General features: G+C 45.0%; 1 protein-coding gene across 1 annotated transcript in view; it reads left to right on the forward strand.

Moving 5' to 3' along the window:
* The first annotated feature begins 10,921 nt into the window (after positions 1–10,921).
* tmcc3 (transmembrane and coiled-coil domain family 3) overlaps positions 10,922–17,293 on the forward strand; it is a 143,819-nt gene continuing 137,447 nt past the window's right edge. The window contains exon 1 of the mRNA XM_078235236.1: positions 10,922–11,012. Coding sequence (XP_078091362.1) covers positions 10,941–11,012 — 72 coding nt within the window. The 5' untranslated portion in view covers positions 10,922–10,940. The remainder of the gene's footprint in view (positions 11,013–17,293) is intronic.

Genomic DNA, 17,293 nt, shown 5'->3' on the forward strand with positions numbered 1-17,293 from the left:
AACACGATGTACAATGTAAAATAAACATCGGCAATGCTCGCTGGAAGAAGGGGATGTTGCAGTGGGATAGAAAGATCTTTCAAGGGGGTTGAAGGTTAATATTCTCTCTGTTAGGATACCAGATCAGAAACCCCAAGGTATGTTAGGAAGCCAGATTAGACCCCAACTATTTTTCTATTTTGGCATTAGTATGAGGATAGGATATTTCACTCCAGGTCCAATTCTGCTGACAAACTATGGAACTTTTATCAAAACAAGTTCTATTTAACAACACAGTTTAACTATAGCAAATGAATTAGCTTAACTTTTAACAATTGAACAATACTTAAACATGACAAGATACTATTCTGAACCGCTAACCTATCACTATGAGCTCCAATTCAAACAATATTTCTCATATAGATTTAAACCACTCCTTAAAATTAGTAAGTGAAACATAGGCATATTTGCTTGTGGCTTAGGTTAACAGTCTTGGAGCTCTCAGAAAGTCTCTGGGGAAGAGGGGGACACTTCTTTCTTCTTCCAACTCCAGCAGCAACTGCTCTTGGTTTTTAAAAGTGAAAATGAAACAGGCTTCCCTGCAAGCTTAGCCCTGCTCATTAATCACATGACTCTGCCCATTAATCAACCTAATCAAAACTCACATGACTCTCCATACCAATCTTTTTGGGCCAATCAAATAAACTAAGTCAAATTAACAAGGCGACAAAGTAAAATGGGCAATCCCAAAATGAAGGGAACCGCCCGAAACAAAAGACAAAGTGGAAAGAAAACTTAAAACATCAAATCAAAATGTGATTAACGGGGTCAATAATGCATGACCCTCCACACCTTGTGTAAAATCCCAGGAGAACTTAAATAAACAAAAGGTCCATTTACTCTACAAAGTAACACATTCAGAGCTAAAATTATTAGCCTGTATTCTTAGCATTTGCTGCTTGTTTACCAGATAAATCGACTCTTGCCTCTTAAAGCAACACCACCTTAAACACAAGATATAGCAAAATAGCATCACATCTCAATTTCCAATATATTTACAATATTTTGGTGTCACATATTTATAAACTGAATATCCGTTATCACATACACTGAAACAGTTTGAGAGTTTAATTCATTTAAGGGTTTAGTTTATCAACATCTTTGGGGTTACCATTGACAAGAAACTCAACTGGTTTAGCCATATAAATATTGTGGCGACCAGAGCAGGTTAGAGGCTAGGAATCCTGCGGCGAGTAATGCACCTCCTGCTGCTTAGTGCCACCAGAGAGATTGCAGCAATAACTCATAGGTAGATTAGTCTTCATCATCCTCTCCATCAAGTTCATCTTCATCATGGTGGCACAGTGGTTAGCACTGCTGTCTCACAGGACCAGGGGTTCAGCTAGCCCCGGGTCACTATCTGTGTGAAGTCTGCACATTCTCCGGGTGCTCCAGTTTCCTCCCCCACTCCAAAGATGTGTAGTTAGGTGGATTGGCCATTCTAAATTGACCCTTGATGTCAGGGGATTGGCAGGATAAATACATGGGGTTACGGGGATAGGGCCTGGGTGGGATTGCTGTTGATGCATGCATGATGGGCCGATTGGCCTCCTTTTATATTGTAGGGATTTTACGATTCTATCTTCCATCTCCTTCCTGCAGACACACCACAGCAAAGAAGGGTCAAAGATCAAAATGGGTTAGCATTCCCCCCGTCCCCATCCTTGGGTTGAAGAATGCAGAAAGGAGCAGGGTCATTCTGTCTGTGTGGATTTGCACAGAGATATCAGAACATTAGTGTAGCTACTTCATCAATAACCTCAGGTGAGGGGTTTGGAGGAGGGGTCAGGTTGTTACCAGTTACCTGGGTAAGGGGTTTAAAGGAAATGCCCATCTGGTGCCCTGCTGGTGTTGGCCACTGGGTAGCAATCTATCCTGCAGAAGGTAGAGTGACTGAGGGCAAGACTGATGGTTGAGAAGTATCACCTAGTGGTGTGGGGCAGGTAGAGTGAAAGACTTCCGAGAGTGAGGCTGATATAAAAAAAAATTTTTTACTCCATTCTTAAAGTTACAAAACCAATGCACAGAGTGGATCGGGCAGACCCTAATCCATCTCCTTGCCTGCTCCAAAAACCAAATTTCAATTGAATCCAATTCATGGTCCCCACAAGAGAGATAGACAAAATCCAAGCACCCCATCTTGGGTTTGATCTGATGCTTGATCTTAGCCAAAAGGTTGACAACATGAAGGGGTTTTCAGGTTGTGCCACTTCCTGATATTTGGGAAGCTGTATGGTGCAGGACACCTGGTTACAAACCCCCTTTAACGTGGGTGATGTGTGTTTGAAGGGTTATTTGTGGAAGTGTTGCTTTAAGAGTGGTAGCCTGGATAGGTCAGGAAGAAATGGAAGAGATGCTGAGTGTAAAAAAAATTCTCCTCGTCTCCCCTTTGCTTAATTTCCTAATTATTTTAAATCAATTGTGTTCTCTGGTTACTTGCCTTTCTACTGCAGTGACAAAAGCTTCCCTTTATTTAAATTATCAAAACCCCTTATAATTCTGAACAACTTTATGAAATTTCCCCATAACTTCTGTGCTCTAAGGGGATCACACCAATGGAATATGTTAACTCACGTTGCCGTGTATCTACATTCTACAGCTCATTAAGCTACTTTATTTCACAGTGAGTGAATATGCAGAACAACGATGTGAAAATTCAGTTAACATAGAATATAGAACATAGAACATTACAGCGCAGTACATAGGCCGTTAATTCAATCAGTACAAATTATATTTGCAAAATAAGACAACATACTGAGCAGTGCTACACCTCCCCACATCAGAGAGTCTCCTGACTGTTTGAAACTTCCACTTGTTTTCCTATCTTATGCTAGCTGTGACCTTGCACTAACGTGTTTCAAAAGCCTGACTTGACATTGCAGCATTTCCTGGGGCTGAACACCAGTATTGCTTGTATCTGACTGGTGCTGAGGGGAGAAATACCCATTAGGCCGAGACCAGGATTGAGGGTCGTAACAAACACAGGGTTGGGGGGATACGCAGAGCGGGGAAACTGTGGCCAGCTTTTTTAATGTGGAGCCAGGAGGAAAACGCTTGCTCTTCCTGCCTCCACACTGAGACAAGTCAAACATTTTATACTCACCTCTTGGGAGCCACCTCTGGAGCTTCGACAGATGCCAATGCACAAATGGGGCTGGTGGACCAATCTCACAGTGATCCTGTTGGTGTCCTGTTTGGGTTGGGGCTGCTGCTCCAAGATCACACCCACATTGGGGTTTTTTAAAATTAATTTTACAAGAAATGGGCGTCGCTGGCTCAGCCAGCATTTATTACCCACCCCTAATTGCTGTTGAGAAGGTGGTGGTGAGCTGCCTTCTTGAATCGCTGCAGTCCCTGTGATGTAGGTACACCCACGCTGTTAGGAAGGGAATTCCAGGATTTTGACCCAGTGACAGTGAAGGAACGGCAATATATTTCCAAGTCAGGGTGGTGAATGACTTGAGAGGAACCTCCAGGTGGTGGTGTTCTCTGGTATCTGCTGCTCTTGTCCTTCTAGATGGTAGAGGTCATGGGTTTGGAAGGTGCTGTCTAAGGAACCTTGGTGAGTTCCTGCAGTGCATCTTGTAGATGGTACACATTGTTGCCACTGTCGTCAATGGTGGAGGGAGTGAATGTTTGTGAAAGCGAAAGCAAACAAGTGGGCTGCTTAGTTTTGGATGATGTCAACTTTCTTGTGTTGTTGCTGCAGCTTCAGTCATCCAGACAAGTGAGGAGTATTCCATCACACTCCTGACTTGTGCCTTGTAGATAATGGACAGGCTTTGGGGAGTCAGGAGCTGAGTTACTCACCACGGTATTCCTACCTCTGACCTGTTCTTGTAACCACGGTATTTATATGGCTCGTCCAGTTCAGTTTCTGGTCAATGGTAACTCCCAGTTTGTTGATAGCGGGGATTCAGCAATGGTATGAATGTCACCATTGAATGTCAAGGGGCAATGGTTAGATCCTCTCTTGTTGGAGATGGTCATTGCCTGGCACTTGTGTGGTGCGATGTGTTTTCAAGCCCCCTATTTGGGAGATGGTGGTGAAAATGGAAGAATTCCCTAAAGTTCTGTGCAATCATTGACAGATATTAATAGATTCAACCATTAATTGTGCCATATGAATAACAAGATGACCCGAACAGGTGTCGAAGTGTGGCGACTAGGGAATTTCACAGTAACTTCATTGCAGTAAGCCTTACTTGTGACTAATAAATAAACTTTGAAATAAATACACTTTAAGGTGGTAAAGCCGCTCTCTGAATAGGTTTTGTTCTGTTTTGATTTGCCCCAAATCCAATCGACAGCTCACCTGACAGAATGGTAAACAGAGCAATGCTGATTGGTTCAATCTCAATGGTCAAATCTTGAAACTTCTCAGAAAATCAGAAAGCAAATGAATAAAGAATTATCTCTCTGCAGAGAATATTCCTCTCGGTGTCCTAAATCAGGATGGCAATTGTACCTTGAGCAGGAACAGAATTATCTGTTAGTAGGACCGGAACTATTTTTCAAAGGCAATTTAATGGTGAAGGTTTGGGTTTGATAATCATTCTGGAGTGTTGCTGTGTTCCATGTTTTGAGGGTTAGTGATTATTGATGCTGAACTTTCCTTTAGGAGGTTGACTAAGGTCTAAGATAGCAGGGATCTTGATGAATCAAATGGCTTGTTTAATGTTAATTTATAACTTTATTTAACTACAATAAGGCTGGAATACCACTTACTGTATTTGGTTATACCAGGTATGTTCTGTTTTGCCATTACTTATGACTGCATTCTAGCTGTTGTAGCAAGGCCCAGGTCTTCCCGAGGGCCCTGTGAAGGTGAACTCTCTGCTTGAGTACAGTCTGTCTGTATTCCTTGTAGCAATCCCACAACTGTGGGGCTTGCTAATTCAGCTAACTCAATTGCTCATCATATAAAAGCAAAATACTGCAAATACTGGAGATCTGAAACGAAGACAGAAAACGCTGGATCAACTCAACAGTAAACATTACAAGTCTACAATGACCCTTCTACAGACTCGAAACATTAACTCTGTTTCTCTCTCCACAGATGCTGCCAGACCTGCTTATCTGTTTTGATTTTAGCTCAATTGGCTAGATGGCTCGAGTGTGGTGCAGAATGATGCCAACAGCGTGGGTTTAATCCGTGTACTGGCTGTGATAGTTCATGGGGCCCCGGCCTTCTTGCCCTGGTGCAGTGTGGTGCCACTCAAATTATCTAACCACTTGTTACTCTTTAACAGACAGAAATGCTTTTGGTCTCTCATGCACTATGATGAATTACCTGTGGCTGCCAGGAAGAAAGGATTTCCATTGATATAGATCCTTCAGGATGTCCCAAAGTGCCTTACAACCAATGAAAAACTTTTCAGGCACTGTTTGTAATAATGCAAACACAGCAAGCTCCATAAACAGCAATGAGATAATCATCAGCTGATGGATTTTAGTGATGTTGGCTGCAGAATTGGCCACAACACCGGGGGAATATCTCTGACCACAACACCGGGGAAATATCTCAGGCCACAACACCAGAGGGAATAAACTGCCCCTAGCCACAACATCAGGGAGAAGACAAAACAGAAAATGCTGGAAATTCTTAGTAGGTCTGACAGCATCTGTGGAGAGAGAACAGAGACAACGTTTTGAGTCTGGATGACCCTTCATCATACCAGGGAGAATAGCCCTGTTCTTCTTCAAATAGTGCCACGGATTCTAGCAGCAGATGTGGTCTCAGTTTAACGTCTCATCCAAAATCAGTGCAGCACTCCCTCAGTACTGCACCGGTGGCTCAGCCTGGATTATGTGATGAAGTGAAGATTGACATTGACTCACCTTCTCTCCTGTGCAGGGGGCTTGTTTTCCAATTGCTGATTGCCTCTGATGATGTAAAGCCCAGAGACAAACCCTTTATAAATCCCAATGTGCTGACCTCCTTGGGAAGTTTAAACTTCAAATGGGAAATTCCCCTGCTCCCGGGATCCTCCACAAAAGTCTCTGAATCTGAATTTGAGTCGGAGGCTTCAGAGTCCAGACAATTCCAACTTACTTACCTGAATAGTTACCCAGGAAATAAAAAAACACAAAACTTCTAGGCTAAATCCTGAGTAACTGCAACATTGACCCCCCCCCCTCCCACCAACCGCCCCCCCACCCCCTCACAACCACCTCCCGAACCCTTGACTACTGCCCCTCAATCTCCTAAATTACTCCCCTATCCAACCTGACTACTTACCCGACCACTCAACTAACCCCCTGACCCACCTACCACCTCATGCACCTCCCCTCACGCACCGCCCCTCACCCACCACCCCTCACCCATCTCAACTACCTACAGCTTCACCCACCCAGCTCTGTCACCTTACCCACTCACTAACATTCACATGAATATATAAGCTAACCATGGTGCTGTTAAACAGGAGTTGTGTCCTGCTTACCCCCAATGCTAGGGTGCTAAGATGGAATTCTCTGAGGGAAGTGCACTCTGCTTTTCTAGAGAAGCTGGGTTGTGGAGCAGTGTCAGGCATGGAAAGGTTTAAGCAGAGCAGCGACCCGGCAATGATTCAAGGCGGAAGATATCGTTCTATAGTCTAGACAAGGCCGGGGGTTCTGGACTACTAGCTCCCTGTAAACAACACTGACTGCAAACTGCCAGGGATTCTGTGAGTTAGGGAACCTTTTCTTTACAGCCATGCTTTACCCTGCTTTATTTTTCATGCCATTGATATTCATTCAGACAGAATAATTTAAAAGACCGTTTAGACTGGGTAAAGAGAGAGCTGGGGTAAAAGTGTAGCAGCTGAGATTGAACTGAAACAATCTGACTTCATCAAACAAAATAAATCTAACTATAATGACTGGCGAATGTCAAAGGACACTGCTCCCTCTGACACGTCACCAACAATAACAACTTGTTTTTATAAAGCATCTTTAATGTATTAAATTGTGCCAAGGTGCTTCACAGAAGTGATTATTAAACAAATAGGCAGTTCACCAAAATCTTGGACACCGAGGCGAGTTTTAAGGTACCTGCTCAAAATCTTCCTGAAAATCCACCTACATCACACCCCACCCAGTTTCCCATCCTTCATGTGTGTGTCTGTCACTTCAAAATTTCAACCACATTTGTCAAGCAAAATTGTCTTTTCTGAAATGTTGACAGTTTCATGATTTTCTCTGTTAAACTGGGATTCTAGCCCTGCCTGCTCAGTGGGAACTATTCGGGTGAGAGTGAAACCTGCTGTGTTCCAGGTTTTCAGGAGTGTGGGGGCTTCCCCCTCATCGATATTGAACAGCGAGGAGCCCCTTGACATGACACAGTTCCTGGGGTAATTTCAACTGTGGGGTGTACGATTGCGCAGCAGGAACTGTCAGCATGCAGCTTTGGGTCAGACAAGGCCCCATTAAGTGTTGCTCTTCAGCGAGAGAGCCTTAGGGTGTCTTCAGCCCTGAAAACGTTCCACCCCCATCCTTCCTCTGGCTACAATGGCTATCATCAGCCTAACTGCCCCCCCCTGCCCCACCTCCGTATGGGAGCTAGGAGCTGTGGAAAGTCTCACTCCCACTTAGGACAATGGGGGTAACATGGGAGTGTCATCACAGCAGTAACGCACCAGTCAACTTGTGTACAGCAAGCTCGGGAAACAGGAATGAGGCACAGGAGGAAAACTTGCTTTGGCCCTGTCACCTCTCAGTTCTGGGAATGAGTTAAAGGCAGGGATCTCGTCTTTAAGTGAAGATTCCTAACTTTGTCTGATTGCAGATATTAAAATAACTGGTAGGGGAGCTGATGAATATGCCTGTCTAATATTACCAACGTGCACTTATTTTAAAGTCATCTTCTGAAATATTTAGATAAAAGACCTTTTTCTGAGAGTTATCTTAGTTTGCTACCAAACAGCAGTTTCCTGTCCAAAAATAAATATTTAAAGATGATAGATTTCAATCTGAGCTGCAGCACACTATCTCTCCCAGTTCCTTCATCTTTCTCTTCATCAATGAGTTCTGTTATTTTTATGCCAGAAGGAATTAAATGTTTTCACACACGAATGATTAATAGACCACAGTTTCATTTAAGAACAGGTTTGGTGTAGCATTGGGAAAGGAAATTGCTAAATGAAAGAGAGTCTTGCATTTATATAGCACTTTTTACAACCACAGGATGTCCCAAAGCACTTTACAGCCAATTAATTGCTTTTTGAAATGTATTCGCTCCCTCTACCACCAATGCAGTGTATACCATCTACAATATGCACTGCAGCAACTCACCAAGGCTCTTTCAACAGCACCTTCCAAACCCATGGCCAATACCATGGGCAGCAGATACCTGGGAACACCACCTCCTGCAAGTTGCCCTCCAAGTCACACACCATCCTGACTTGGAAATATATCGCTGTCCTTCACTGTCGTCAAAATCCTGGAATTCCCTCCTTACCAGCACTGTGGTTGTACCTACACCGTATAGACTATTGTGGTTCAAGGAGGTGGCTCACCATCACCTTCTCAAGGGATGGACAATGTTAGCCTGGCCAGCACCACCCACATTCCATTTAAAAGTAAAAAAGAAACACAACCACCAATTTATACACAAGCTCTGACATAAAAATCAACGTGATAATGAGCAGATGATCTGTTTCAGTGATATCAGTCAGGACACCAGGGATATACCTCCTGCTGTACTTTGAATAGAGCCAGGGATCTTTTACATCCACCTGAGAGAGCAGACAAAGCTTTAGTTTAACACCTCATCCAAAAGTCTGTACCTCCAACACTGCAGCACTCCCTCTACACTGCCCTGGAGTGTCAGCATAGGTTATGGGCTTAAGTCTTGACAGGACTTTGCACTCACAAGCTGCTTCTTCAAAGGTGAGTGTGCTGCCCTCCGGGTTATTGCCGACTCAAAATCAATAAAATGAGTTGAGTCAAAATTATTTCCTTATCTGTAAATATCCTGTGATTTAATTGTGTGCTCTATTGGAATGCAGTTGGTGTTAATTATTAATTCCCTGATGCTGCAAATTATCTAAAGCACCATTACAGTAATTGTTGGCTGCTGTTATTAGTCAGTGATTTGACCTCAAGTTCAAAAGTGCAGATTAAATAGTCTTAAAAAAAATCCCTAATTCTAAACACCAGTTAAAATATTTACAGTAGCTTTTTTAGACAGAAAAAGGTTGCTTGGTGCAAGTTGGGATAACATCTATGACATGTTTTTTGACCTTTTCGGAAATTCTTCTACAGAAAGGATTTGGATGAGGGAGTTCAAACTTGCCTGTTTGACAAGTCTCTATTTTAAAGCAAATATTTCTGAAGCTCCAGGGAGAGTTGCAGGACAACCTGGCGATACAATGTAAAGGTTTGCTGCTAAATAAGAATTTCATTGGAAGTTCTCACAATCTGCCACTATAATTCCAGCAGAAATCCCATCTATGTGTTTCTCTAGGGGTTTGGGGCAGACTGGAGATTCCCCACCTCACCCCCACCACCCTTCCAGATGAATCCAGGCAGATTTAGTCTGGCTAGGTCACTGACAGCGAAATACATGAAACTCAATTCATTTCAAATACAAGCAGCTTGCGGGATCTTTTGCATCTATGTGATAACACAGACCTTCCAAAAATAATCATCCATAGAATCCCTACAGTGCAGAAGGAGGCCACTTGGCTCATCAAGTCTGCACTGACTCTCCGAAGGAGCATCTTACCGAGGCTCACCCCCCCCTGCCCCATCCCTGTACCCTGCACATTTAGCATGCCTAATCCTCATAACCTGCACATCTTTGGATGTGGGAGGAAACTGGAGCACCCGAAGGAAACCCACGCAGACACAGGGAGGAAGTGCAAACTCCACACAGTCAGTCACCTAAACTGGGTCCCTGGCGCTGTGAGGCAGCGGTACTAACCACTGTGCCACCGTCCCTCTTGTAATTTGCCCTCCTTTTTATTCCCTCCTTTCTTCACCTCCATGTCTCTATTTTATTTCCAGTTCTGCTGAAAGAATGTTAATCTGAAAGGTTAACTCTGTTTCTCTCTCCAAATTTAAAAAACATTCATGGGAGGTGGCTGTTGTTGGCTGGGCCTGTATTTGTTGTCCATTCCTAACTGTCTTTGAACTGAGTGACTTGGTTTCATGGTCATCATTAGGCTTTCAGTTCCAGATTTTATATTCGAGCCCGGGTCGTTGGAGCATTACCCTGAGTCTCTGGATTATTAGTCCAGTGACAATACCACTATGCCATTACACACAATGTGTTTTGAGAGGCGTTATATAAACACTAGCCTTTCTGTTCTCTGTGACTGACTGCATTCAATGGAGATGCAGTCATCACAGGACAAACCTTCCAGAAGGTCATTGCACAGAATTGGCGCTTTAGCTCATCCTGAGTTTGTGACAGGCACTAGATAAATTCAAATATTGGTTGAATATCTTGGAAGCAGAGTGGTGTGGGAAAGGTGTAGGCCAATCACACTGAACCGTCCAAAATCCGACACTCAAATTCACCTGATGACCTCTCGGTGAAATGGGGAAACTCACTCTGACGGGGTGCTGGAAGCCACTGGCCCGACAGGGAGTTGATCTTTGACCTGTCGCATTAAACATTGGTTTGATGGCAAAGGCTGTTATTTGTGTGATTTTAAAGCACAGAAAACACTGAGCTGATAACGAGATAAGACCTGGTCTGTTGTATTATTATAAGCTCAAAGCAGTTCCAAACCCAGAAGCTTTCCCAGGCTTAGAGAATGAGTGACAAGCAATACTATGCGAGAGGAGGGGTTTGTTAAACACACGGCAGATGCCTGAATGTTTGAGCTGCAGTTCTAGCCTCAGTAGTTAGCACTGCAAACCCTGTTCCACACAGCGTTTAGTTTACCAGCAAGAGTCCAGCGTGGAGAATAATGCCTGACAGTGTCTGTGCAGACACAGCTCCTCCTGTTCCTGACAAGCATTGCTATCGCAAGGAGATTATGGTAATTATAACCTTCTGTATTTAATATTATTTAAATGGTACGCGTTGAGGAAGCTCTGTGCATGAGCAGCCTGCTGCACTCATTCACCAGCTGGAGAAGTTTATTAGACTTGAGAGCTCAGTACAGCTGTAAGCATGAAAATCCTTCCGTTAATGCAGTCGGGTTCATACAATCGAAGCTCTCAAAGAGCTGATCAATCAATTGGTGACTTGAATTCTAATGCTAGGTGTTTTGAACAAGGCAGCAACAGGAGTGAGACAGAAAATCCTGCTGCAATAATGCCCATGGGGCTTTCGATTTGATGTTCCAGTCAGTATCCACAACGAGCTGGCTTCTAGCAGAGAAATGACAGAAAGCAAACCTGTTTGCCTTCAATGTGAGATATTGTCAGATAGACTTTTCCTCTGGACTCAGCTGGCTCTCGTCCCATTGCATTTTATTCTAATAATCAGACACTCCTCAAACCACAGCGAGAGAAGGCTGATGTTATTAACAATACTGCCCAATGTCTCTGGGCTAATCCTCACCTGACACTGGCTACTGTTGGAAGCAATGGCCATTCCACCAGCTCCCCTTTTTTTATAGTATCAGCCACACTCGGGATGAGAGCAGCAGGGTGGCACAGTGGTTAGCACTGCTGCCTCAGCACCAGGGAACTGGGTTTGATTCCAACATGGGCGTCTGTGAGGAGTTTGCGCACATTCTCCCTGTGTCTGGGTGGGTTTCCTCCAAGTGCTCTGGTTTCCTCCCACAGTCCGAAGGATGTGCTGGTTCGGTGAATTGGCCATGCCAAATTGCCCCTTAGTGTCCAAAGATGTGTAGGTTAGGTAGATTAGCCATGGTAAAAATGTACAGTTATATGGATAGGGTGGGGGAGAGGGAATGGGTGAGATACTGGCTGTGATTCTCTCATCCTGCTCTGCTAGCGTTTTGACACAGCGGGCCGGGAGAATCCTGTGGCAGCCAGTTCGCGGGGTTTGCGTGAGCACTCGCGCCCCGGTTGCATCCCCCAGCGCCGCATTTCTGGCGGCATGTGCTCCACACCAGAAATCAGTGGGGAGACGTGGAAATGATTGAAATAATAATTTCCCTACAATTTAAATGAGATTAGCAGGCCCGGGACTGAAGTCCCTGGCCAGAGTATTTCACTCCAGCAGGGTTTACAGTAGCTCTCTACTTTCGGAGAACTAGCAGCCCGACCCCACTGCAGTGAACGAGGGCAATCAGGGCCCTCCAGGGGATCAGGTAGCGGGGTGTAGGCATGGGGACCCTGGCTTGCCCATCGGGCATGGGGCAGGGCCCAGGGGGTGGGGCCTGATAGGGGGGTGGGGGTCCTGCTGCCACTCTGCCTAGGGATCAGTTGGAGAAGGAGGGAGGCCCGCGATCAGGGTGGGCTAGGGACGAGGGCCATGATGTCAGCCAGGCGGGTGGGTTAGCCTGCTGGGGGGGTTGGAACTGCAGGGGGGGCAGGGTGGGGTTTAACTGTTGGCGGGGGAGGGATGGAGAGATGGAGGCGAGCCGGGAGAGGGGGATCAGGGCTAGGTCTGGGAATGGTCAGGGAGGTCAGCGATCAGGTTGTGGGGGGGAGGGGAGGGAGGGGCAGAGGGTCCGTGTTGTGGGGGTCCTGGGGCTGGCCAGCAATTGAGCTGGCCAACAAAGCAGGAGGCTGTCAGTGCGGGGCCACTGCGCATGTGTCAATGTCGGCACTGACAGATCGGCACATGCATAGTAGCCCACTCAGCACGCTGATTTCAGCCTCTTCAGTGGGAATATGCCCCGCCCCCTGAAATTTAATAATATTCACACTGGTGGCCTCTGCAATGCACAGAGTGTGGGGGATTCCACTGAAAAAAGCCAGGGTGAATTACGATAGTTTTCACACAAATTCGAAACTTAGAATGTTTTTAGGAGAATTCTGCCCGCTATTTTGGAGACTTGGTGCAGACTTAATGGACCAAATGGCCTTCTTCTGCACTGTCAGGATTCTATGGAGACATTTAAAACCAGTTGAATTAATGGACGGGATTTTACAAACTTGCTCGAGCGAGACAAGAAATTTCCACCCAAGGTTGTTCGCCCCTCACCCACTTGGATTCCGTGGCAGGCGGAGTGGTATTTATTGAAGTATTTTAAAAAAACACCGGGCATTTTTATAGCAAAGCGTCCAAAGGCTTTTCACAGGTCTGTTATCAAACAGAATTTGACACCCAGACAGAAACAGAGATTAGGGTGGGTTATCGAAATGTTTTAAGAGAGATGGAGAGATACAGGGAAGGAACTTCAGAGATTAACTGGACTCCAACATCTCAATTCTGAGGTGAGGTTACACACGTGAGGATTGTATTCTCTGAAAATTCAAAGGTTAGCCAGTATTTTGATCGGTTTTCGAGATAACAGAGGGAAGAGGGAGAGCAGATATTTGCAGTCTAAGGGGCAAAATTAAAAATTTAGAGCCAGGTTTCCAGGAGTGACATTATTAAAAAAATCATCCACACAAAAAGAGTTGGTGGAAGTTTGGAACTTTCTTCCATAAAGAGCAATTGTTGCTGGGTCAAATCGTAAAGTTTAATTCTGTGCTTGATAGGTTTTTGTTCATTAAAGGTGTTAAGGAATATGGGGCAAAGTTGTAGATGTTGATCTAGGTCAAGGTCAGTCAAGATCTCAGTAAATGGGCGGAACAGACTCAAGGGTCTGAATAGCCTCCTATTTCTGTTTTTCAATTTCTAGTAAAGACATGGATGAGGGTTTCAGCAGCAGATGAGTGGAGACGGGTGATATTATGGAGGTGGAACTATTAATGTCTCACAGTGTCACTGCTGTTAGTTATTAATAAAACATGGCTTTGTTAAAGTGTGTGGATTTATATAGTGCCTTTCAAAACCTCAGGATGTCCCAAAGTACTTTCCAGATAAACTTTAAATGTAGCTGCTGTTGCAAATTCATCTGCTAATGTGTGCACAGCAAGATCCCACAAAGAGCAATGTGGTAAATGTATTTTTAGGGATTTTAGTTGTGGGTCACATATTTGCTGGGGTTGGGGGTGCATTCCCCGGCTGTTTTTCAAAATAGTGCGATCTTTTACACATACACGAGAGGGCAAATTAATCCTCACGTTAACGTCTCATCTGAAAGATGGTAAATGTGCGAGTGCAGCACTCCCTCAGTCCTGCTCTGAAGTATTGGTCTAGATTTTGTGCTTACTTCTTTGGAGTGACACTGAAACACAAAGGCCAGAATTATCTGGCTGTTCATGCCCCGCTGTTGCTGCTTGCGAGAATTTGGTGCTCGGCCAAATCTCCATTCACTGCAGTGGGACCGAAGAATCCCTGCTGTGGGCGAGGTCGGAGGATCCAGCCCCACAGTCTCACAGAGTGCTACCACTAAGCCACAATCCGTTCAGATGGCTGCTCTGCGACATTTCACCTTTGAATTACTCCTTCCCCGTGCTGAGCGGCAGAAGAAACAGACAAAGTACGTGATTATGTCTGTTTCCATGGCTAGTTTCTTTCCTGGAACAGGTCGCTACCCTATTGCCAGAGGCTACAGTTTGAGGGGCACCACTCAGCACCAAACATAGCTGGGATCAGGAGGCTCTCCCATTCTTACTGCCTGCTTTAGACATATTGGAAGGATTTGCAGGTTGATAATCCACCTTCTTGGCCAGGTTATAGGAACAGGAGCAGGAGTAGGCCGTTCAGCCCTCTGAACCTGCTCTGCCATTCAATACGATCATGGCTGGTTTGATTGTAACCTCAACTCCACTTTCCTGTCTGCCCCGATAACCCTTGACTCCCTTGACTCTCAAATGTCTGTCTAACTCAGCCTTGAATAAATTTGAAGAACAAACCTCCACTACTTTCTGGGGACGAGAATTCTGCACACCAAAGACTCTCCTGAGATAAAAAATTCTCCTTTTAGAACACATCTTCCTTGGCCATCAAGTCCCAGAGCAGGACTCGAATCTACAGCTTCCAGCTCAGAAGTAGGAATGCTATCCATTGCACCATAAGAAATCCACTCTGATAGAAATTCGCCATTTATTCAAATGATCGTGACTCCCCTTTTCCCTTTGAAGTTGCTGATTTGCTGATGACCACAGGCACAGGGAATCCTGAGGAACCTCATGGACAATTGTGTCATAAGGGTGGCAATACAACCCATCCTGATCGAAGCTCACTCTCGATGTCTGCACAATCTGACTTTTCAGGAAGAATCACTGGATTTCAGGGATGAGTGACCACCTGTCCTTTTCTTCCCTTTGGCCAACCCTCCCTGACCAGAATGTCAATCTGGGATCTTCCTATTCTGCAGGCTACCTACACCACAGGGACTGTAACAGTTCAGGAAGGCAGCTCATCATCACCTTCTCAACAGCAATTAGGAATGGGCAATAAATGTTGGCCTAGCCAGTGATACTCACATCCTACAAATTAAAGAAAAAGAAGTCCTCACTAGCACAGCCATAAGTGTAATGCGCTATATTATTGAAATGTAAAGATGCTGGGAGAGGCATTTGGTGTGCCAATCAAACTGAGGATTAAAACTGGCTTTTGCATCAGAGGATGCTAAGAGGTTAATGGGTGCTGCAGCATTAGGCATCTGTGAACACTCAGTGTTTTGCATTGATGTTCCAACTATTAGTATGGGCATCTATTTCAATTTTGTATATTAATATAGAGCCTCAAATAAATATTAAGCAGATGCAGTAATTGAAAAGGTGTAATAGGTTTGTGCTGATTGGAGCACAGATCCTCCGATCCCTCGGAAATTGAATCCACAACCAGCCAACATCATTGTTTTTGAAGGAATAGACTTAATGTTGTACAAGAGACGGAGGATTCAGAATGAAACAGGCCAGGCTATCAATCTATCCTGAATGGTAGTTGGCTGACTGAGAACGGGCATCCCTCGTACACTCTGATTTCCTTCTCCATAATGATATGTGACTGTTGCACTGTTGCCCATTCTGCCATGCCACTGAAGATAATTTATAACCCACTATGCTGAAAGCATTGACTTGATAAGTGGAAACTACTGAAGGATTGGTGTGTGAAATAGATGATATTGCTTGACTTGGTGACTGGAGATATCATTCATGCTGAGGTTTGATTCAGGGATTGTGAACTTGTTTTCACTTCTCCATCTTTACATACTGAGTGGAGCAATGACTCTCAAAAAATTCAATCATTCTCACTGCATTCTCTACTTTATAATTTAAGTCGTGGAAATCTTATTGCACTGGTCAGTGTAATATTACAATAGAGGTGCCAGAATCTAGTATCCTCCCTTGTGGCGGGGAGGGGGTGACAGTTAATCTGGCAATCAGGCAGGAGGGTGGGGACCTCACCAATTTCCCAATTATGTCCATTCTGGGAAGCTTCAGCTGCTGCCAATTGCGCCCTTGGGTGATTACTGTTCCCTTCAGTGCCTCTTATCGTTGTTTCGGGTGAGCAGGGTGGGCAGGTTTGCCACACCCGTGCAGGGTTGCTGGCCAGGGGCAGATGTGCAGCGGACCATCCCACAGTCAAAGACACTCAGTGCTTGATCAAGGAATACCAGGATCTGGAAGGGAGCCACTGAAAGCCACCCCCTGTCCTTGCTGCTGAACCCCCTTTCCCCTTCTACAATCACTTGCTGATAGTCTGGGATGCAGCAAGATACTCGGCTGGATGTTGTACCAGCAGTAGCCACCATCTTCCCATTGGCACTGCTGTTCAATAGAGCTGCCAGCTTGTGATTGGCTGACAGCTCTCTATGGGTGGGACTTCAGCCCCCCCAACCCCAGCTTCTTTTCTCCACCACTGGGAACAATACCATGCTGTGTGGGCCTTCCCAGAAACAGGCAGCGTGGGGCTCTCACCAGCTCTCTAACCACTAGTCCAAGACCCTCATTGTCTTCACTAGTTCCACCAGTCAACTTCAGCAGACCAATCACACAAAACCTCGACTACGCTGCATACTCTTGAAGGCAATGAGATAATCAGATAATCTCTTTGATTCTGAGAATTCTCCCAGTGCCTGAACACTCAGCCACTCATTCCCCCCTTCCTTTATGGGCTGGACAGCTGACGAGTCCTGCTAGATCCACACAGTAACGCCTCCCAGTGTGCATGGCTCACCACACAGAGACTCAGTCTCCAACAAGGTGTCCTAAAAAGACAAGATGAATGGCAGAGGCTAAAGGGACTTAGGACAAACAGTCACAATAAAGGACAATTCCTTCAACTACAGGTCACCCTGGATTCATCATCTTGTCTCTAACAAACTATCGTCACTCGTGC

This window comes from Mustelus asterias, chromosome 19 (assembly GCF_964213995.1).
Source record: "Mustelus asterias chromosome 19, sMusAst1.hap1.1, whole genome shotgun sequence".
Taxonomy (NCBI): Eukaryota; Metazoa; Chordata; class Chondrichthyes; order Carcharhiniformes; family Triakidae; genus Mustelus; species Mustelus asterias.